The sequence below is a fragment of the Eubalaena glacialis genome, chromosome 13 (genome assembly GCF_028564815.1).
Source record: "Eubalaena glacialis isolate mEubGla1 chromosome 13, mEubGla1.1.hap2.+ XY, whole genome shotgun sequence".
NCBI classification, from domain to species: Eukaryota; Metazoa; Chordata; class Mammalia; order Artiodactyla; family Balaenidae; genus Eubalaena; species Eubalaena glacialis.
The window spans coordinates 22,412,739-22,435,841 of record NC_083728.1 but is presented as its reverse complement, the minus strand read 5'-3'; the positions used below and the strand labels follow the sequence as shown (position 1 = coordinate 22,435,841).

The window sequence follows — 23,103 nt, the reverse complement described above, 5'->3', positions numbered from 1 at the left end:
TTGAAAAATACCCAGAGTTCAAGAGTGATTTGTTTGTCTGGTTCCACCACCACCACCACCAAAAACTTGTATTGAGAGCCTGCTTTCTTCCCATTTATTCAGCAGGTATTTCTAAAGCACCTACTATGTGCTAGACATTGTTGTGGGACCAGGGATATACCAATGAACAAAGCAGACTAAAATCCCTTCCTTCAAGGAGCTTATATTCTAATTGAAGGGTGGCAGTGAACAAAACAAATAATTAATGATACAGTATTTTAGAAGATAATGCATGCTGAAGAGAAAAATAAAGCAGTTAAGACTTGGAAATCGGTGGTGTTGGAGCACTGCATTTTTAAATACGGTGATCAAGGAAAAGCCTCATTGAGAAGATGACAGTTGAGTAGAACTAGACTTGAAGATTGAGCCATGCAGATAGTCTGGTGAGGAGCATCTCAGGCAAGGAAAACAGTAAGTACAGAGGCCCCAGGGCAGAAGCCTGTCTGATGTTAGAAACAGCATTTAGTCTTGAGTGAGTTGGGAGCCGTTAGAGAGTTCTACACAGAAGAATGATAGGGTCTGACTTAGGTTTTAACCTAAAGGATCATTCTGACTGCTCTATGGAGATCAGGCCAAAGCGGGCAAGGGTGGAAGCAGAGAGCCCCACAAGCAGGCTGCTGAGTATTCCAAGCAAGAGGTGATGGTGCTGTGGGCCAGTGTAATGGCAGTGGGGGTAGCAGTAAGAAGACATGGAGTCCTGGGTGTAATTTGAAACTACAGCTGACAAGGTTTCTGTGGGACGTGTGAGAAAGAAGAGAATCAAGGATATCGCCACTGTTTTTGGCTTGAGAAACTGGAGAACCTGGTTGCCATTAACTCAGTGGAACAAACTGGGGACAGGCCTGAGGAGGGAGGTCAGGAGCTTGGTTCCAAAACCATGTTCAGTTTAAAGGACCTGTTAGACAACCAAGTGGAGAGAGCAGGTAGACAGGTGAATTCATGAACCTGTGTTCAGAAAACAAGACTGGCCTATAGACACAAGTTTGGGAGTTGTCAGCACGTAAATGGTCTTTAAAGCTGTGGGACTAGATGAGATCCCCAGGGAGGTGAAAGTAGATAGAAGAAGGTATAGGAGGTAAAAATAGAAGTCTAAAGACTGAATAACTCTAGCATTAAGAGATTGGGGAAATGAAGTGGTGAGGAATGCTTCTCTGATATAAGTGAGGAAAGTGACTTTTTGAGAACCCAAACTTTGGCATATGAAGATGTTCAGTCAGTTTTCAAACAGAATGTTTGTTGCCCACACTGTGAGCATTTTATTTCAAAACAAACTTTACTCTGCCATCTCCTTTTCAACGTCATTATCCTTGGTTTTTAAAAATTCTTTTTAAAGAAAAGAACCTCTTTACAGCTGAAGTCTATAATATACCCTCTTCTTCCCTGGCTAGAAGAATAGTATCTCATAATAGAAGCCTATAGGTTATGTGGACTGAAAAAACATTGTTATCCTTTTGAAGTCCTTACTGTCCTGCTTTCTTTAAACTTGAGGTAGGGATTTTAGGTGCACCAGAATGTAAGTGATAGCACTGGGACCCTATCATATTTCTTTTTAATTCTCAGATATTTACCTGGGAAAGTTATAAGGTAATTTGAGAATATGGTAGAACATGTCTTATTTGTTCATTATGTGCTCACCTCATGGTTAGTATTCATACTCTATTTACAGGTTGTTTCTATAAATGGGGAGGATTAGTTTGAGGTTCTGTTGTGGACAATAAAACTCAATTAATTATAGGCAGAACAGAAATTCTAACTTAGTTTTGATTCACTTGCTCAACTTGTCCTTGGGGATATAATCCCTTTGGAATATGTTTCTTGCACCGTATGTGAAAATCAGTTCAGTTTTCCATTGACACAATTTAGGTTCTTGTCTTATTAATCAATAGCAATCAGGGAAGACCTACTTATTCCTCCTTCAATAGAACCAGACCAGGCTTGAAGAGAGGGAATAATTACTGCTCTGATCACAGCATGTTCTCTTTTCTCTTTCCCAACCCAGAGCATGTCTGTTCGATCCTGGCTTCCCTCCTGCGGAACCTGAGAGGGCAGCAGCGGACCCGGCTTCTGAATAAATTCACTGAAAATGACAGTGAGAAGGTGGGTGCTTGTTGGACTGTAAAGATGGGACCGGGACCAGCGGGAATAGAATCACTATCTCCCTGATGCGATCTGAGGAGTGCTGGGTTAAGTGTTCCTGCCCTAAAATATCTTCTCCAGCATCTGGGCCCCATTGGTTTGGATCTCAAAGGTTTTTCTGGTTATTCTGCCTCTCACCTCCTAATGGATTACCCTTGACCCCAAATATTTTGAAACCATTTCTGTACGCAACAGTGTACTGTTATGGATCATTAAGATGAGGAGGAAAAGATCAGGTCAGTGCTTTAAAAATTCTTTATATGCAATGAAACCATTTGTTCCCATGTAAGTAATACAAATAAATGCAATTGTTGTTTGCAAAGAAAAAAAAAAAGAAAAGGCCATTGGGTTAGGACACAGAACATCTTAGCAATCATGTCACCCTGGTGACATCATCTAATGTCTGTGCGTCAGCTTCCTCATCTTTAAAATTAGGGTTGCTCTCTGTCTTCCCTGCCTGCCTTATCAGGTTTTTCTAATGTTTAAGGAAATAGTGGATATGAGAATACTTTGTAAACTGGAATATATAAGATCTTAGGGCCATAATTGTTAACCAGGGAGGGTTTGGGCACAGTCTTCCTGACTGTCTGATGCTGTGTTGAAGCAACATCTACTATTAATCAATACCAGCTCCTGGGTAAATACCAGGGCTGCCAAGAACCATAGTGGTGCCAACCCAGTAAAAAGAGAGGTTAGAAGTTTAGGCTGGCTTCACAGTGTTCCTTCAATCTTTCGGAAGTCTTAGGGAAAAAATGAAACTTTCAAACCCACTCAGTATTCCTCAGGCCATGTTTGAAGCATGACTTTTGCTAAGTTTGAAACTGATTTTTAGGTTATTGCTAAGCAAAAGTCAGGGGCTTTTTTTAAGTTGTGAAGGAGTTTTTCTTGCACTCTCTTCTGACTGAAAAGCAACTAAAGAGATTTTACTTAGACCTTTTTAAAAAGAAGATCAGCTCTGGGGCAGAATCTGAACATGAAAGGTTTCAGTTTGAAAAAGGAAATTTCCGTAAAGTTCTAAGTGAATATCAAGTATGTAACTTCATGCTTCTTCTCTTTGCAAGAAGGGACTTGAATTTTTATTTATTTGTTTGTTTTTAACAATGTGAATTCAGGGGAGTCCTAGAAGGGCTGGGAATGCATAGTGTCCTTCGGGAATGGGCCTGTGTTCAAACTGCATCCATGCTAAGTGTTTGCTTTGTTCTGCCCGAGCCGTTTGATCCATACCTGATGTGTTCCGCAGCAAAGCTCATATCCAGAGTGAGAAGTGGTAGAGTGGTTCTCCCTTTGTGGGGAGTGACAGTAAGACGAATAGGAGCTCCACTGTTCTCTTGCCTTGGTATTCTCTTTCTTTCTCACTCATGCCTGTGAAGTATCTCTCTTTCAGGTTGACAGGCTGATGGAATTGCATTTTAAATATCTGGATGCAATGCAGGTGGCCGACAAGAAGATTGAAGGGGAAAAACACGTACGTATCCCTGCCTGTCTTTTGCCAGCTATTTGACTTGCATTCCATTGGGTCCCTTGTGCACCTTGTATCTCCCCACAGGACAGGCAAGGGCAAAGGTGCCATCTACCTTCATGTGCCACCTAACATGTCGTAAGAGCTGAGCAGATGACAGTCCGCCAGCGGTTATAACTGCTCTTCTAACAGGAGTGAAGTCCCTGAAGAGGATGGATGTGTACAATTGATCCTGGTCTGACCTGGGAGTCTGGGTGGTAGCACAAGTACCCTTGACAAGAGCTTCTCTTTGAAAATCTGACCAAAGCACAGTGCTGTGACTTGGTACCACAGTGGCAGAGGGTGTCTTGGCACACACACTTGCTGGCTTCTGTAGTCATAGGGAGGCACTGGAAGGAAACTGTGAGGTCATTGAATCCAGTTCCCGCATTTGCAGATGAAACCTGGAGACCTAGAGGAGGGAGCTCAAAGCTCTGCAGCACGGCCTGCACACAGAGTCAGAGTGACTGAGCCGCATTGTCTGATGCGGTGGTTGCTGAGGGAGATGAAACCTGCTAGATGTTTTTTCTTGACAGGCCATACTTACCTAGGGTGTTATCCTACCTCCTGTATTTTTCATCTGCTTCTATTTTGTTCTCTGCTGTCTCTGGCCTCTGTAGCTTTCTCATCTGTCCCTTTAATCGGGGCAGGTTTTCATATTGGTTAATGTCTGATTTGTATTCTCTCTCTTTTTTGTTTTTGGCTGCGTTGGGTCTTTGTTGCTGCGTGTGGGCTTTCTCTAGTTGCGGCGAGCAGGGGCTACTCTTTGTTGTGGTGCGGTGGCTTCTCTTGTGGTGGAGCACGGGCTTCAGTAGTTGCAGCACGTGGGCTCAGTAGTTGCGGCACGCGGGCTCTAGGGCGCTCGGGCTTCAGTAGTTGTGGCACACAGGCTCAGTAGTTGTGGTTCGTGGGCTCTAGAGCACAGGCTCAGTAGTTGTGGTGCACGGGCTTAGTTGCTCCACGGCATGTGGGATCTTCCCGGATCAGGGATCGAACCCATGTCCCCTGCATTGGCAGGCAGATTCTTAACCACTGCACCACCAGGGAAGTACCCTCAGTCTATGGTCATGTTGCACAATGATCCTTTTTTTGCTTTTTTCAAAGTCTGTAGTAGAGCCCATTTTCTTCGTGATCTGGATTTGCTATATCACTCTATTTTCTTTTCACTCTTCTTGCCTTAAAGACACACTGGAGGCTTCTGAGCCTCACTGGTGGGAGAGCCTGTTTCAGCACCCCTCCCATCTGTGTTGGGGCAGGCCAGCCATGAGGCAGAGCTGTGTGCATTGGGAATTACACTAGCATCTTCCCTCAAGTTGTGCCTCAGGCCAGGGTGAGAGACTAGAGCTTGGGGAAAACAGTGACCTTGTTGCTGTGCCCTTCTAAGCCACCCATTCCCTTTCACAAACTATACTTTCATTTATGAATACCAGTAGATAGGTAACCATATGTATCATTCTTGTGATTTCCCTGTGCTCTCTAAACCTAGTAAGTCCTCAGATGTTTGTTGATTGATTGAATTGATTGACTGGGACTTTCTTCTTTAATGTGATACTATTACAGGGTAAATGGCAGAGACTCTGAATTTTGAGGCTGGACTTCAGATACCAGCATGCTCCACACACAGTCCTTTCATTCCACACACCTCACCCCCTTTATTTTATTCTTTGATTAAACTTTCCTCTTCCCTCTTTTCTTCCATTCACAGTAACTTGTACATGGTCGACACTTAGTGATTGTTAAAGTGCCAAAGTACATATTCTTCGTCTTTGACTGAATGATAATTAGAAACAAATTGAACTTTCCCTAGACTTTTGTAGGGAAACAGCCATGGGACAATTAGAACTCCTGCTCTGACGGAATTCCCCAAGTTATCTGCTGAAGGAGATTTTAAGGGCTGGTTGAAGGAGCACCTGGGAGTCCGAGGACTAGGATTTTAGTGCGGGCACCCACCTCAAAATCACTGCCTCGCCACACCTTGTCACTGCGCCTTGTATAGCCCCAGATTCTTAGCCATAACGTGGCGTCAGCAAAGGCGGTCTCTCAAATCCCCTCCAACTTAACGTTTTCCCTCAGATTCAGGTGAGCATACTTTGGTAATTGCCATTTTTTGAAAATGAAATGGATTAAAAGCACAATGAGAGGTCGATCAGCGGTTGTCTTCTTCATGGAGTGCCAGCAGCAGCCTAGTAGAAAGCTGCGCGTGAGGTAGGGGGTCAGATAAGCCTGGATTTGAATTTGAGCTCTGCTGCTTCCTAGCTCTGAGACCTTGGACAAATGAGTTGACCTCTCCAAGCTGTGATCTCCTCATCTGTAAAATGGCCATCACACCTCCCTTTCAGTGCTATCATGAAGACTAAGCCTAAGCTATGTATTTACTTTGCTCAACAAGTAAAAGCTACTGCTGCTGTTAGATTTTCCTAGCTTCCTTTGGAATTCCCGTGTAACTTTTTTTTTTTTTTTTTTTTTTTTTTTTTTTTTTAAACATCTTTATTGAAGTATAATTGCTCTACAATGGTGTGCTAGCTTCTGCTTTACAACAAAGTGAATCAGTTACACATATACATATGTTGCCATATCTCTTCCCTCTTGCATCTCCCTCCCTCCCACCCTCCCTATCCCACCCCTCTAGGTGGTCACAAAGCACCGAGCTGATCTCCCTGTGCTATGCGGCTGCTTCCCACTAGTTATCTATTTTACATTTGGTAGTGTATATATGTCCATGACACTCTCTCACCCTGTCACATCTCACCCCTCCCCCTCCCCATATCCTCAAGTCCATTCTCTAGTAGGTCTGTGTCTTTATTCCCATCTTGCCACTAGGTTCTTCATGACCTCTTTTTTTTTTTTTCCCTTAAATTCCATATATATGTGTTAGCATACTGTATTTGTTTTTCTCTTTCTGACTTACTTCACTCTGTATGACAGACTCTAACTCCATCCACCTCATTACAAACACCTCCATTTCATTTCTTTTTATGGCTGAGTAATATTCCATTGTATATATGTGCCACATCTTCTTTATCCATTCATCCGATGATGGACACCTAGGTTGCTTCCATGTCCTGGCTATTGTAAACAGAGCTGCAATGAATATTTTGGTACATGACTCTTTCTGAATTATGGTTTTCTCAGGGTATATGCCCAGTAGTGGGATTGCTGGGTCATATGGTAGTTCTATTTTTAGTTTTTTAAGGAACCTCCATACTGTTCTCCATAGTGGCTGTATCAATTTACATTCCCACCAACAGTGCAAGAGGGTTCCCTTTTCTCCACACCCTCTCCAGCATTTATTGTTTCTAGATTTTTTGATGATGGCCATTCTGACCGGTGTGAGATGATACCTCATTGTAGTTTTGATTTGCATTTCTCTAATGATTAATGATGTTGAGCATTCTTTCATGTGTCTGTTGGCAATCTGTATCTCTTCTTTGGAGAAATGTCTATTTAGGTCTTCTGCCCATTTTTGGATTGGGTTGTTTGTTTTTTTGTTATTGAGCTGCATGAGCTGCTTGTAAATCTTGGAGATTAATCCTTTGTCCGTTGCTTCATTTGCAAATATTTTCTCCCATTCTGAGGGTTGTCTTTTGGTCTTGTTTATGGTTTCCTTTGCTGTGCAAAAGCTTTTAAGTTTCATTAGGTCCCATTTGTTTATTTGTGTTTTTATTTCTATTTCTCTAGGACCTGGGTCAAAAAGGATCTTGCTGTGACTTACGTCATACAGTGTTCTGCCTATGTTTTCCTCTAAGAGTTTGATAGTGTCTGGCCTTACACTTAGGTCTTTAATCCATTTTGAGTTTATTTTTGTGTATGGTGTTAGGGAGTGTTCTAATTTCATACTTTTACATGTACCTGTCCAATTTTCCCAGCACCACTTATTGAAGAGGCTGTCTTTTCTCCACTGTATATGCTTGCCTCCTTTATCAAAGATAAGGTGACCATATGTGCGTGGGCTTATCTCTGGGCTTTCTATCCTGTTCCATTGATCTATATTTCTGTTTTTGTGCCAGTACCAAACTGTCTTGATTACTGTAGCTTTGTAATATAGTCTGAAGTCAGGGAGCCTGATTCCTCCAGCTCCATTTTTCGTTCTCAAGATTGCTTTGGCTATTCGGGGTCTTTTGTGTTTCCATACAAATTGTGAAATTTTTTGTTCTAGTTCTGTGAAAAATGCCAGTGGTAGTTTGATAGGGATTGCATTGAATCTGTAGATTGCTTTGGGTAGCAGAGTCATTTTCACAATGTTGATTCTTCCAATCCAAGAACATGGTATATCTCTCCATCTATTTGTATCATCTTTAATTTCTTTCATCAGTGTCCTATAATTTTCTGCATACAGGTCTTTTGTCTCCTTAGGTAGGTTTATTCCTAGGTATTTTATTCTTTTTGTTGCAATGGTAAACGGGAGTGTTTTCTTAATTTCACTTTCAGATTTTTCATCATTAGTATACAGGAATGCAAGAGATTTCTGTGCATTAATTTTGTATCCTGCTACTTTACCAAATTCATTGATTAGCTCTAGTAGTTTTCTGGTAGCATCTTTTGGATTCTCTATATATAGTATCATGTCATCTGCAAACAGTGACAGCTTTACTTCTTCTTTTCCGATTTGGATTCCTTTTATTTCTTTTTCGTCTCTGATTGCTGTGGCTAACACTTCCAAAACTATGTTGAATAATAGTGGTGAGAGTGGGCAACCTTGTCTTGTTCCTGATCTTAGTGGAAATGGTTTCAGTTTTTCTCCATTGAGGACAATGTTGGCTGTGGGTTTGTCATATACGGCCTTTATTATGTTGAGGAAAGTTCCCTCTATGCCTACTTTCTGCAGGACTTTTATCATAAATGGGTGTTGAATTTTGTCGAAAGCTTTCTCTGCATCTATTGAGATGATCATATGGTTTTTCTCCTTCAATTTGTTAATATGATGTATCACGTTGATTGATTTGCGTATATTGAAGAATCCTTGCATTCCTGGAATAAACCCCACTTGATCATGGTGTATGATCCTTTTAATGTGCTGTTGGATTCTGTTTGCTAGTATTTTGTTGAGGATTTTTGCATCTATGTTCATCAGTGATATTGGCCTGTAGTTTTCTTTCTTTGTGACATCTTTGCCTGGTTTTGGTATCAGGGTGATGGTGGCCTCGTAGAATGAGTTGGGGAGTGTTCCTCCCTCTGCAATATTTTGGAAGAGTTTGAGAAGGATAGGTGTTAGCTCTTCTCTAAATGTTTGATAGAATTCGCCTGTGAAGCCATCTGGTCCTGGGCTTTTGTGTGTTGGAAGATTTTTAATCACAGTTTCAATTTCAGTGCTTGTGATTGGTCTGTTCATATTTTCTATTTCTTCCTGGTTCAGTCTCGGCAGGTTGTGCATTTCTAAGAATCTGTCCATTTCTTCCAGGTTGTCCATTTTATTAGCATAGAGTTGCTTGTAGTAATCTCTTATGATCGTTTGTATTTCTGCAGTGTCAGTGGTTACTTCTCCTTTTTCATTTCTAATTCTATTAATTTGAGTCTTCTCCTTTTTTCTCTTGATGAGTCTGGCTAATGGTTTATCAATTTTGTTTATCTTCTCAAAGAACCAGCTTTTAGTTTCATTGATTTTTGCTATTGTTTCCTTCATTTCTTTTTCATTTATTTCTGATCTGATCTTTATGATTTCTTTCCTTCTGCTAGCTTTGGGGTTTTTTTGTTCTTCTTTCTCTAATTGCTTTAGGTGCAAGGTTAGGTTGTTTATTCGAGATGTTTCCTGTTTCTTGATGTAGGCTTGTATTGCTATAAACTTCCCTCTTAGAACTGCTTTTGCTGCATCCCATAGGTTTTGGATCGTCGTGTCTCCATTGTCATTTGTTTCTAGGTATTTTTTGATTTCCCCTTTGATTTCTTCAGTGATCACTTCGTTATTAAGTAGTGTATTGTGTAGCCTCCATGTGTTTGTATTTTTTACAGATCTTTTCCTGTAATTGATATCTAGTCTCATAGCGTTGTGGTCGGAAAAGATACTTGATACGATTTCAATTTTTTTAAATTTACCAAGGCTTGATTTGTGACCCAAGATATGATCTATCCTGGAGAATGTTCCATGAGCACTTGAGAAAAATGTGTATTCTGTTGTTTTTGGGTGGAATGTCCTATAAATATCAATTAAGTCCATCTTGTTTAATGTATCATTTAAAGCTTGTGTTTCCTTATTTATTTTCATTTTGGATGATCTGTCCATTGGTGAAAGTGGGGTGTTAAAGTCCCCTACTATGATTGTGTTGCTGTCGATTTCCCCTTTTATGGCTGTTAGTATTTGCCTTATGTATTGAGGTGCTCCTATGTTGGGTGCATAAATATTTACAATTGTTATACCTTCCTCTTGGATCGATCCCTTGATCATTATATAGTGTCCGTCTTTGTCTCTTGTAATTGTCTTTATTTTAAAGTCTATTTTGTCTGATATGAGAATTGCTACTCCAGCTTTCTTTTGATTTCCATTTGCATGGAATATCTTTTTCCATCCCCTCACTTTCAGTCTGTATGTGTCTCTAGGTCTGAAGTGGGTCTCTTGTAGACAGCATATATATGGGTCTTGTTTTTGTATCCATTCAGCCAGTCTGTGTCTTTTGGTGGGAGCATTTAATCCATTTACATTTAAGGTAATTATCGATATGTATGTTCCTATTCCCATTTTCTTAAATGTTTTGGGTTTGTTATTGTAGGTGTTTTCCTTCTCTTGTGGTTCTTGCCTAGAGAAGTTCCTTTAGCATTTGTTGTAAAGCTGGTTTGGTGGTGCTGAACTCTCTCAGCTTTTGCTTGTCTGTAAAGGTTTTAATTTCTCCATCAAATCTGAATGAGATCCTTGCTGGGTAGAGTAATCTTGGTTGTAGGTTTTTCTCCTTCATCACTTTAAGTATATCCTGCCACTCCCTTCTGGCTTGCAGCGTTTCTGCTGAAAGATCAGCTGTTAACCTTATGGGGATGCCCTTGTGTTATCTGTTGTTTTTCCCTTGCTGCTTTTAATATGTTTTCTTTATATTTAATTTTTGATAGTTTGATTAATATGTGTCTTGGTGTGTTTCTCCTTGGATTTATCCTGTATGGAACTCTCTGTGCTTCCAGGACTTGATTAACTATTTCCTTTCCCATATTAGGGAAGTTTTCAACTATAATCTCTTCAAATATTTTCTCAGTCCCTTTCTTTTTCTCTTCTTCTTCTGGGACCCCTATAATTCGAATGTTGGTGCGTTTAATGTTGTCCCAGAGGTCTCTGAGACTGTCCTCAGTTCTTTTCATTCTTTTTTCTTTATTCTGGTCTGCAGTAGTTATTTCCACCATTTTATCTTCCAGGTCACTTATCCGTTCTTCTGCCTCAGTTATTCTGCTATTGATCCCATCTAGAGTATTTTTAATTTCATTTATTGTGCTTGTCATCGTTTCTTGGTTCCTCTTTAGTTCTTCTACGTCCTTGTTAAATGTTTCTTGCATTTTGTCTATTCTATTTCCAAGACTTTGGATCATCCTTACTATCATTATTCTGAATTCTTTTTCAGGTAGACTACCTATTTCCTCTTCATTTGTTAGGTCTGGTGTGTTTTGACCCTGCTCCTTCATCTGCTGTGTGTTTTTCTGTCTTCTCATTTTGCTTATCTTACTGTGTTTGGGGTCTCCTTTTCACAGGCTGCAGGTTCGTAGTTCCCGTTGTTTTTGGTATCTGTCCCCAGTGGCTAAGGTTGGTTCAGTGGGTTGTGTAGGTTTCCTGGTGGAGGGAACTAGTGCCTGTGTTCTGGTGGATGAGGCTGGATGTTGTCTTTCTGGTGGGTTCGTCCACGTCTGGTGGTGTGTTTTGGGGTGTCTGTGGCCTTATTATGATTTTAGGCAGCCTCTCTGTTAATGGATGGGGCTGTGTTCCTGTCTTGCTAGTTGTTTGGCATAGGGTGTCCAGCACTGTAGCTTGCTGGTCGTTGAGTGAAGCTGGGTCTTGATGTTGAGATGGAGATCTGTGAGAGATTTTCGCCGTTTGGTATTACGTGGAGCTGGGAGGTCTCTTGTGGACCAGTGTCCTGAAGTTGGCTCTCCCACCTCAGAGGCACAGCCCTGATGCCTGGCTGGAGCACCAAGAGCCTTTCATCCACACGGCTCAGAATAAAAGGGAGAAAAAATAGAAAGAAAGAAAAAAAGAGGATAAAATAAAATAAAATAAAGCAATTATAATAAAAAATAAGAAAAAAAATTATTAAGAGTAAATTTATTAAGAAAAAAAATTTTTTTTAATTTTTTAAAAATAGATTTATTAATTTTTTATACTAAAAATAAGAAAAAAATTATTTAGAAAAAATTTATTAAGAAAAAAAATTTTTTAATTTTTTAAAATAAAAAATATGAAAAAACTTATTAAAAATTTTTTTTAAAAATAGAAAATAAGGAAAAAATTATTAAGAAAACATTTATTAGGGAAAAAAAAATTTTTAAGCCAAAAAAAAAAAAAAACGGACGGACCTAACCCTAGGACTAACGGTGAGAGCAAAGCTATACAGACAAAATCTCACCCAGAAGCATACACATCTACACTCACAAAAAAAAGGAAAAGGGGAAAAGTTAATATATCCTGCTCCCAAAGTCCATCTCCTAAATTTGGGATGATTCGTTGTCTATTCAGGTATTCAACAGATGCAGGCACATCAAGTTGTTTGTGGAGCTTTAATCCGCTGCTTCTGAGGCTGCTGGGAGAGATTTCCCTTTCTCTTCTTTGTTCGTACAGCTCCTGGGGTTCAGCTTTGGATTTGGACCCGCCTCTGCATGTAGGTCGCCTGAGGGCGTCTGTTCCCCGCCCAGACAGAACGGGGTTAAAGGAGCAGCTGATTCGGGGGCTCTGGCTCAGTCAGGCCGGGGGGAGGGAGCGGTACGGAGGAGGCGGGGCGAGCCTGCGGCGGCAGAAGCCGGCGTGACGTTGCAGCAGCCTGAGGCGCGCCGTGCGCTGTCCCGGGGAAGTTGTCCCCGGATTACGGGAGCCTGGCTGTGGCGGGCTGCACAGGCTCCCGGGAGGGGCGGTGTGGAGAATGACCTGTGCTCGCCCACAGGCTGTTTGGTGGTGGCAGCAGCAGCCTTAGCGTCTCATGCCCGTCTCTGGGGTCCGCGCTGATAGCCGCGGCTCGCGCCCGTCTCTGGAGTTCGTTTAAGTGGCGCTCTGAATCCCCTCTCCTTGCACGCCGCGAAACAAAGAGGCAAGAAAAAGTCTCCTGCCTCTTCGGCAGCTGCAGACTTTTTCTCGTGCACCCTCCCGGCTAGTTGTGGTGCGCTAGACCCTTCAGGCTGTGTTCACGCAGCCAACCCCAGTCCTCTCCCTGGGATCCGACCGAAGCCCGCGCCTCAGCTCCCAGCCCCCGCCCGCCCCGGCGGGTGAGCAGACAAGCCTCTCGGGCTGGTGAGTGCTGCTCGGCGCCGAGCTTCTGTGCGGGAATCTCTCCGTTTTTCCCTCTGCGTCCCTGTTGCTGTGGGATCCGCGCTGATAGCCGCGGCTCGCGCCCGTCTCTGGAGCTCGTTTAGGCGGCGCTCTGAATCCCCTCTCCTTGCGCGCCGCGAAACAAAGAGGCAAGAAAAATTCTCTTGCCTCTTTGGCAGCTGCAGTCTTTTTCCCGGACTCCCTCCCGGCTAGCACCGAAGCCCGAGCCCCAGCTCCCAGGCCCCGCCCGCCCCGGCGGCTGAGCAGACAAGCCTCTCGGGCTGGTGAGTGCTGGTCGGCACCGCTCCTCTGTGCGGGAATCTCCGCTTTGCCCTCCGCACCAATGTGGCTGCGCTCTCCTCCGTGGCTCCGAAGCTTCCCCCCTCTGCTACCCGCAGTCTCTGCCCACGAAGGGGCTTCCTAGTGTGTGGAAACCTTTCCTCCTTCACAGCTCCCTCCCACTGGTGCAGGTCCCGTCCCTATTCTTTTGTCTCTGTTATTTCTTTTTTCTTTTGCCCTACCCAAGTACGTGGGGGTTTTCTTGCCTTTTGGGAGGTCTGACGTCTTCTGCCAGCGTTCAGTGGGTGTTCTGTAGGAGCAGTTCCACGTGTAGATGTATTTCTCATGTATCTGTGGGGAGGAAGGTGATCTCCGCGTCTTACTCTTCCGCCATCTTGCCCCTCCCTCCCGTGTAACTTTTAAGTATGCCAGGCAGTCCTTTTCCTAAGAGCGTCCTCCTTACCAGATAACCCAGAAGGAGTTGTCCTAGCAGACCAGAGCATGGGCACCATCAGATGCTTCATCTGAGGTGAAGCTGCAATAGACTTTGGTTTTTGTTTGTTTTTTTGGGGGGGGGAGGGTGTTGTTTTCTTTTGTTTTGTTTTTTGAGAAAGACCAGAGTAAGCTGTTGGGCATCAGGGAGCAGCTTGCATGTAGCTGTTAGAAACTTGGGCTGCTTCCCACAAGATTATCTATTATCAGCATTGAAGAGGGTGTGAAATTGATTAGCACTGACGGAGAGTAATGGCTGCAGCCACTCTCGCCAGCACTCACAGTGCTTCTGTGTACCACAGGCGCCGGGCCCTGCCATTCCCTGACAAACACCTGTCTCCTTGATGCCAAGGCTGTTTTGCTGGGCACTGGCAAACATTCCAAGGCTATTAGTGCTCAGCAGCCTCAGTATTGCTCGGAGAGTCGTGGCGGGGTGGGGGGTGAGGGACGTGCTTGTGAGCAGCGCTCTCTGCCAGCGCTCAGGCTCATCCTGCCAGATGAAGCCGCCTCACAGGTATGAAGTGACCTGGAACAAACCACCTCTTTTCGTCTCTCCTTCATGCAGTCTACTCTCTTAAGTCTCTCTTAAACGATTTGTTGCCTCACCCAACCCCACCCCCGTTAAACTTGAATGTCCTGCACCTACTGGGAATTCAGCAAATATTTGTTGACCTGAATTGAATACTTTTTTCTCAGGCATTTGATAACGTTGACTGTCAGATCCATAATGAATAAATATCTCATATACTCTGCCAAGTCTGCAACAAAAAACACCTTAAGTAACAGGGTCAGGTATCGACCAAGAGAAGGGGGATCAAGTATTGACATTTTTAGTGTCTCGGAGCCACCATCTTCCCTGCAAACTTCAGATTCCCGTGGGCACGGTGCAAGTGTCCATGGTTTGCAGTTGACCAAGATTCACTGAAAAGAATTCAGTCATTTGGCAGATGTTTCTCAGGCACCTGCTCTGTGCAAGGCACTAAGCCAGGCACTGGCTGGGGCGAGCACAGGTGCAAGTGTCAAAAGAAGAATGGGCCCCAGGAGTACTGCTGCCGCTGCTGAGGGCTGGAAGAAGCCAAGGAGCAGGGGGGAAGCCATCTGCACCTCGAGTCACCCCTAACAGTTTTGTGGATGAGGCAGAATTCAAGCTGAACCTCAAAAGGAGGAGACATATAAGGCATTTCCAGACTAGAGAGGAACAGGAGCAAAGGAGGGGCAGTGGAAAGCCAAGTTAAGTTTTGGGGCGAGTGATAAGTTATATTCCAAGGCAGAAGCTGTGAGGGGGGAGCGTGGGCTTTAGAGCCAGGCTTCTTCTGGTTCTCCAACTGCGGACAAATAGCCTAACTTCCCCAGCTTTATTTTCTTCCTTTCTGGTGTTTTGTTTTTAAGGTATACATCCCAACCTGTGGGTCTGTGAGGAATTACATATTTAGGAATTTGGTGACATAGCTATAACACACGTGAAAGCTGCTTCCACAGGTCCTGGCCTGTAGAGGTGGTCAGAGAACCTTTAGTTTTCTTTTCTCTGTGAGCACTGTTTCTACCACCACCTCTCTGCACACATGATTTTCTTCCTTCCCTAATACTGCAAGATTTTGTGTGATCTGAGTCCCCTCTACTCCCACTTCCTCTCCTGCTGCTGTGCATTAACTTCCAGCTGTATAGCCTTTGCATTTGCTTCTCCCCCTGTCCTGCCTCTTCTCACGCTGGTGCCTCCTTCTACCTTCAGGTCTCAACCTAAATGTCACCCCCTCAGAGAGCTTTTCAGTGACACCCATATGTAAAGTAGTGTCCCCATCGCCAGTGCTTCTTCGTAACCTGTAATTATTTTATATGTTTGTTTACTCTCTGTCTCTGCAACTCTAATCTCTTGTTCATCATATTCTTAGGACCTACATAGTGGTTAACATGCAGTAAATGAAGGACAACTACTCATGAGATAAAATTAATATTTGTCCATGGGTATTAAGGAAGATAGAGGGTCCTGAGTTTCTACATTTCATCTAAACTCTCATTTTAACCCTAATTTTTGTTTTCTCTGAATAGCCCCATCATCAAAAAAATATTTTTTACAACTGTGTAAATTCTGTGGCATACCTGTAGCTATATTAAACACACAAAGATACTCCTATTTAGAAGAGTCTATAGGACAAACTGATAATTGTATACATACTCAGTTCAAATCACATTACCTACAATAATCTGTAACTAGGAAAGGCTTTCACGTCTTGGGCAGTTGCCCAGTGCTTTCACGTTATATTCAGTGTCCATGCGACTTCAGGGCCACACTGTATCTGAACATACCCTTGGGCTTCCTGGTTAACCTTTGAAAGGGCATGTAATTCTTAAGACTCTTCTAGTGAGCAGCAGTTCTCTGTGATCTATAAATACCCAGGGTGCTTGTCTCAGCAGATTTCACCTGACTCCCCAAGCAACAAGAAGACCAGAAAATGCCAAGGTCCCTGTTGTTGGGAAGATATCCTGACTTCTCATGGGTTCCTTCTGGCTTCTGTTGGTTAAATGTACAGAGATGCCAGGCTTCTGAGTGTCAGAAGTAAGACATAATTATATAGATACTGGCAGGGATTTTAAAAGGAGGAGGAGAGCCTTGAAGAGAGGTTTTCCTTTTTTTAGTTCCTAGGAAAATTATTCTCAGCAGGTTTATTCAATAGTGTTCTCGCCATATACTTTGCACCATAATGACTTACAAATTGCATGCTAATTTTGCCACAGTTAAATCATCCCAGGCTTTATCCTGGAAAGAGAAAGAGGGACTCCTTGTAATGAAACAGTATCCACAGGCCCTGATGTCTGAAACAGACTTTGACTGTTTCCTTAGCATTTGAAACTCATTTAAGGATTTGTACAAAGGGGATAAAGCGCAGGAATGAATGAGTGGGATTGGTGATCGTAAAGCACTGGTAGGTGTGTAGACAGTGGAAGTGTGAGACTGCCGTCAAGTCTTCTGCTAACTGCTGGCAGCTCCTGGGCAAGCCTAAAAAAAGGGAGTCCTGCTGAGGTTCCTCTCAGCTGTTCTTGAAACAGTGGTTCCCAGACTTCTCAGTCTATGAACTTGGCAGAACACAGCTTACAGTCAGTAGAAGCCAGAGGTGGTGGGGCAGGGGATGCTATCGTGCTTTTCCCTCTTTCCTAGATGCAGATTTAGCCATATGCCCCTTCACCCGCTCTCTCCTGCCTCCCTGCCCGCGCCCTTGCCGATCACAGTCATCCTTCCTACCATTGGAGGAGAAGTTGGGGGCCTGAGTTCTGGCCCCCCACCTCTGACTCTTACCTTGCAGTGTAGCCTTGGGCACTCCGTTTTGCTTTTCTCATCCTCTCTGTCCTCCTCTCTCAGTGGGGTCCACAGTCTCTCCCAACTTCACAGAAGCCCTGGTTCTCTCAACGCTGGCTTATATGTTGTGAAAATTCAGATGACTATTCTAGTAGTCTAGTTGTTTGCTTGTTTATTTTTAGCAAATTTAGAAATGGATGGCCTACCTGTGATGGAGGCATCATGGTACCATAGAAGGAACATGAACCCAGGGGTCATACAGCCAAAGAAAGGTTAAATCCCAGCTCTGCCACGCATAAATTCTGTTCTTTGGGGAAATGCCTTGCCCTGTGTGTGTATGTGTATTAGTTTTCATGATAGTTTTATTAGAGGGTCATTTTGAAGATTAATGAGATTGTTTGTAAAAACCTGGCACATGCTCACGTGTTAAGGCTGGCCTAACGCATAGTTTTCCCTTTGTGGGCAAACTCTGGCCTGATATCCTTGGATTCTTATTAGAGCTGCTATCAGCTGTATATTCTCAAAAAAAAAAAAAAAAATCCCTTTTACTAATTCTCCAGCCTCTGTTTCCCCTGCTGAAAGTGACCTGCAGTCCTAGGATCCTTCTCTAACAGTCTGCCCTATTTCAGAAACTCTTGGAGGAAGATTCTGTTTTGCTGTTGCTTGTGCCTCCCCCATCTCCACATACCTATCTCTCCCTTTGCTTTGGAAGAAGAAAGGAAATTGGCCTTTTCTCAATGGTGGGGCAATTCCTGCCCATGACTACAGACAGTAACTGTGACCCCCGCTGGGTTTCTGAGTCATGTCCTCTCTTATTAAGAAAAGAGGGATTCCTGTTGGCTTCATAGCAGCTTCTTTTATGACTGTCTTCTTCCATCAGCGAGGGGCAGCTCGCTGCCTGTCAGGGGCAGATTAGGAGTAGCATCCACACGCTCATTTGGAGGCTTGCGACTTGCCTGCGGAGAGAGATAGAGGCACCTGGAAAGGTAGTGATTTGGTAGTGCTCCCGAAGACAGATTAACATTTAAAGTGAGGATGTGGCTGGAGGAGGGTTAGAACACACACACACAGCCCTGCAGAAATGGCACCTTGATGCCGCACGTACCACCTCCTTGTGTGTCTTTGGAGACGAAGCTGTTTATTTTAGCAGCCCCCAAACAGGCTTATGCTGCTGTGAATTGCAATCTGTTCTACTTAATGAGCTATTCACTGAATTACCATCTAAGTTTTTTATTCTAGCCCTCTCTTATGGAATGAACAAAATAAAACCTTTCAGAGTGCCTTTTTTTGGGGGGTTTAACTCTCCCAAGTTGCGGGTGGAATTTGCTGGTCTAGCTGTAGATTCCCACCCCCCTCTTTTTTTTTAAAGTTTCTTCAATTTATAAGGAAAAGACAGGCAAAGGAGCCAGATGACCTTACATTTAATGCTGCTGGTTTGCAGTAGTTCCCAGATACGGCATAAAGAACTCATATGCTAATACCAGAAAAGGTCTATAAAACAAAGACTTTTTCCTTCTTTGAACTATGGAAGTGCTCACAGGCTTGGAGCCAGACTTGTGTGGGTTTTTATCCTGTCTCCAGCACTTAACTCAGCTCTGAGCTTTGTGACCTTTGGAGAGTTCTCCAACTCTTCTAAGCCTCAGTTTCTCATTTGAAAGTGGAAATAGTAATGATTCTTACCTCTTGGGGTTTAAGGAAAAATGAGAAATCCATGAAAGTGCTTATTAGCACAGTGCCTGGCAGACACTAAGGACTCAGGAAATTTTGCTGTTATTATTCCATTTTTGCTGCCCATCCCTTGTCAGAGTGAAAGGACTAATGGAAAAAGGTTTTGGCCAAGGAAATCATGTTTCAGTCAAGTCTCTAGCCGAAACTCAGTGACTGTCATTTGACATCTATCTCAATTTTTCCATCTGTGAAATCTGAAAATGGTGTTTGCTGTACATACCCAACACCGGGCATATACAACAAGTGAGGTTAATGCAGATCCGCTGCTTTGAAAAGTAAAAAATGCTGTATGTGGCTGTTGAGTTGTCATTGCTTCACAGAGGAGACGGTCACCTTCACTCTTCTCAAAGTTGAGAGTTGAATGAATTAATTTGTGGAAGACATCCTTTAAATCATAACTCTCCTGTCGTATTTCAAATACAATTCAATGTATATATAGATTTTCACTTTGAAATTTTGTAAAGTACGATATCTTTACAATACTTAAGGAGGTTACTGATTTTTTGGAATTTCTCTTTAATCTGTATTAATCATATTCCCATTTTAAGAGCACTTGATTTGCCTGCCCAGATTGTTTTAAAATAGCCTGTCTAATATAATAGCAGATCCAGGGGTTGTCTCTTTCTTACAGGGAAGTTTAATTTATTGATGAGAGGACGAGCTAATTGTCAGTGCTAACCATGTCCTGTTGAGGTGACAGTTTGTGTCTTCTACTTGAGGCATGTCTCCCAGTGACTCTTCTGACTGTCTAGGAGCACTGTCAGTCAGCAGCTCCCGTCTGTCCATTTACCCATATGCAGGCAGAAACTCACTGCACCTGGTTATGAAGGTGCTTCAGTCCTAGATTTGCCACAGGTTATCAAAGCTAAAAGGAACCTTCAAGAAGGCCAGATCAGGGAAGACAGAGGTCAGCCCCATACACTCCCCAACCTGTGATTGGTGTAAACAGTGCTGACTGATTTCAGTGTTCTTCCCCTACTAAGCTCCAACTTGGCTGCACAATGCTTTTCCAATATGGTAATCTACAGCCATTACAGTGAATTAGAGTTGGCACTCAGGAACCCTATTTCCCTTCCCTGATCCAGCTTAGGCTTCTAATTTCCAAGCAAAGAAGCCAAGGCCAAGAAAAGTTAAATGACTCGCCTACAGACACTAGTAAGTTAGTATCAGAGTTGGGATCTGATCCCATTTGCTTAGTTCTTGCAGCTGTCTAGGTCTTCCTCACGCACAGAAATCCAAAGAACCATATCAAGCCCTTATCTCAAGATCAAATTTTTATCTAGTGTCTTAGAAACGGAGAAAAGGAGCCAAAAATGCGTTAATCCGTTTATAAGAAGTTGACTCTGTTCACACATTGTAAGACAGGGGTGGATAATAAAGGTGACGTACCATCCTTCTTCTTTCTAAAACAGACCAGAACTTGAGAAGCCTAAAAGAACTGTACCCAAACTTCCTTATTTTCTATCAGAATAATACATAATCACCCTGCTTTTTTTAATTTCCCTTTAAACATGGAGTACACATTTGTGCTCAGCTTCCGTGAATCCACTCAGCAGTAAATATTCCATGCCACAGAGTTGTAACAGGCTAGATTAGGGACTATCCTGACAGCAGTCACCTTCTCTGTGTGCTGGTTTCTATGATACTTCTAAATCTGTCAGGGCAAAAACTCCATCTTAGAAGCCAGTCTGTGTTTCATCTTTGTGCCTGTTCAGTGTGGTGATGGTGATGCCTCTCTTGGAGATGAACTGTAATCATATCTCAGATCTACATTCGAAAATTTCACTTTCAAATCATGTGGCCTTGTGTCTAAAAGTAGAATGTCGAATTGAACGTTGTTAGAATCTTGAAGTTCTGAGGAAAGAGGAAAAATTAGGATTTGGCAATGCTCTCTTGGGTCCATCCTTTCCACATGACAGTTTTTAGAGAAGTTGGAAGTACATTATGTCTGGTTAAAAGAAGATCAGATTGTGGGGAAGAGTGTGAAAAAGAAAAAATCACCAGGGGCACTTCTGACGTAATTGGAGAAATTTAATTTTGCTAAACTCTATTTCTTAAGCCTTTCTGTTATTCAGTATCTTCCTTTGTTCTCCAAACAGCTCTAAAACATATACCTACACAACCGTGGTAGTATGAAAAGAGCCCATTCTTGGATTTGAATCCCAGTTCTCCTACCCACTAGCCTTAGGCAGGTTGCTCTGCCTGAGTCAGTTTCCTCATCTGAAATGGGGGTAACAATCCCTACCGCGTAATACTTGTGAGAAGTAAAGGAGTCAGTATAGGTAAAGCCCTTGGCACTATAATAAGCCCCCAGTAGACATTAGATGCTCCTCCAAGGTGGGTAGATGGTGGTAGCAATGGCTGTTATTCAGACTGCCTCACACAACGCCTGGTATGTAGCAATCAATCAAAAACTATGATCTGCCGGTAGCTAGGATCTAATAAGCAAAGAAACACTCCCTTCTTTCTCTTCTTTCTCTCTGTTAATGACAGTGATATTCCACTCTTGTTCTCTTCCACCCTAGCTGAGTTGACCCATGCTATTGTTCCCTCTGTTTAGAATGTTCTTTCCAGCTTGTCAAATGCCTTCAAAATCCAGCTCAAATGTTACATTTCCCTTGAACTCCCCTGACTCCTCAAAACAAACTTAGTCTGTCCTTCTTCTGGAGTCCCGTGGCACTCAGTACAGTTTGAGAGGTCCTTCATAATAGCCATTACTACATTTCAAAAAGAAGTTTGTTCATATTTGTTAACCTCATTAGACTTTAATCTCCTTGATTATGTAGACTGTCTTATTTATCTTTGCTGCCCCTGGTACATCATGTAATACCTGGCCCATAGTTAGGTGTTCAGGAAATCTTTACCAGGTAGATGAATGAATATGTTTCTCTCCAAGTTCCCATGTTTGCAAACCTCTAAGGGTTTGGTCTCTCTCTCCTCTGCTCCCCTCCCTTCCCCTCCCCTCTTCTCTTCCCCATCTGATATACTTCTCACATAGGCTGATACTGTGGCCTCCGAGCTGTACACTCTGCCTGCCTCTCAACACTTTAAGCCGATGTGTCCGTCATAGAGGTGTTGGCACATCCTCATTCACTTTCCTGCACAGTGTAGTCTGCAGCTCATCATATCTCACTTCTCTGGCCAGCATTCAAGCCTCCCACCAGCTAGCCCTCCGAGGCACTGTCCCTCGCCATTTCCTAATGTTTCCCCTCCTACCCCATCACACACTCTAACAACGAGCACACACAGCTCGTTGATACCGCTGAACTTCTACCTGCATTTTTCCAATCCTGTTTCACAAATGGCTTTTCAAGAGTCTGCTATGCAAAAAAGTACCATGCAAGGTGCTTTCTAGGGTACAAAGATGATTTAAAACTTTACAACTCTTGCTTTCAAGGAACCTACACAGGAAAGAGGCACACATCTGATTAACTATTGCAGGACAGGGCATGGGAGGTGCCATAAAAGAGGTACAAATCCAAAACTTGGGGGTTTTGAGGATTGGAAAATCATAGCAAGTTGGAAAACATTGAGAAGTTTTTAAAGATCTCAGGAGAAGTTTTGTAAGGAGTATCATGTTTTAGACTTTAAATACATTATGATAGAGATTGGGGGTTGGGGAGAGTACCCACATTACAAGCAAAAGTGAAGGGGCCAGAAAAGGGAGGGCAGGCCTGTTTGTGCTGTGTGTATGGGTCAGGGGCTAGTGAGCAGAAAGTATGAACTGCATAAGGCATTTTGCATAAGGCTTCGGACCACAGGAAGGCCTTCATTCTTAAGGCATTCATTCTGCTATGTCTGCCAGTCAGGAGCCTTGAAACCTTATCTAAAAGTCACTTCTTCCCAATGCCCTAACATCTTAACCAGCCCTGATTAGCACCACCACTTGTAATTACTTTAAATTTGTGGGCGCACTGTATCCCTTTACTTTTTGGTCATTTTCTGTGTTACTGTGACCTTCCCGGATAGACAGTCAGCTTCTTGGTGACTAAGACCAGGGCATCCCCTTACCTCCATTTTCATTCCTTTTCTGCCTTAACTCAATGCTTAGAAAGGTGTTCTTGCTACTAGGCACTTAGCAGGGTCCAGATCTGAACACTGTGCTTCATGTTATTCATTTCCACCTCAGAGGTGAATCAGACAGGATTCCTGGCCCCGGGGAGTCCATATTCTAGTAACTGGTAATTATGAGCAACTTACTTAACCTCTGTGTGCCTT

At 43.0% G+C, this 23,103-nt stretch overlaps 1 protein-coding gene across 1 annotated transcript in view; it reads left to right on the top strand.

Moving 5' to 3' along the window:
- CTNNBL1 (catenin beta like 1) overlaps positions 1 to 23,103 on the top strand; it is a 171,776-nt gene that overhangs the window by 135,032 nt on the left and 13,641 nt on the right. Inside the window, exons 12-13 of the mRNA XM_061207964.1 lie at positions 2,039 to 2,136; positions 3,560 to 3,640. Coding sequence (XP_061063947.1) covers positions 2,039 to 2,136; positions 3,560 to 3,640 — 179 coding nt within the window. The remainder of the gene's footprint in view (positions 1 to 2,038; positions 2,137 to 3,559; positions 3,641 to 23,103) is intronic.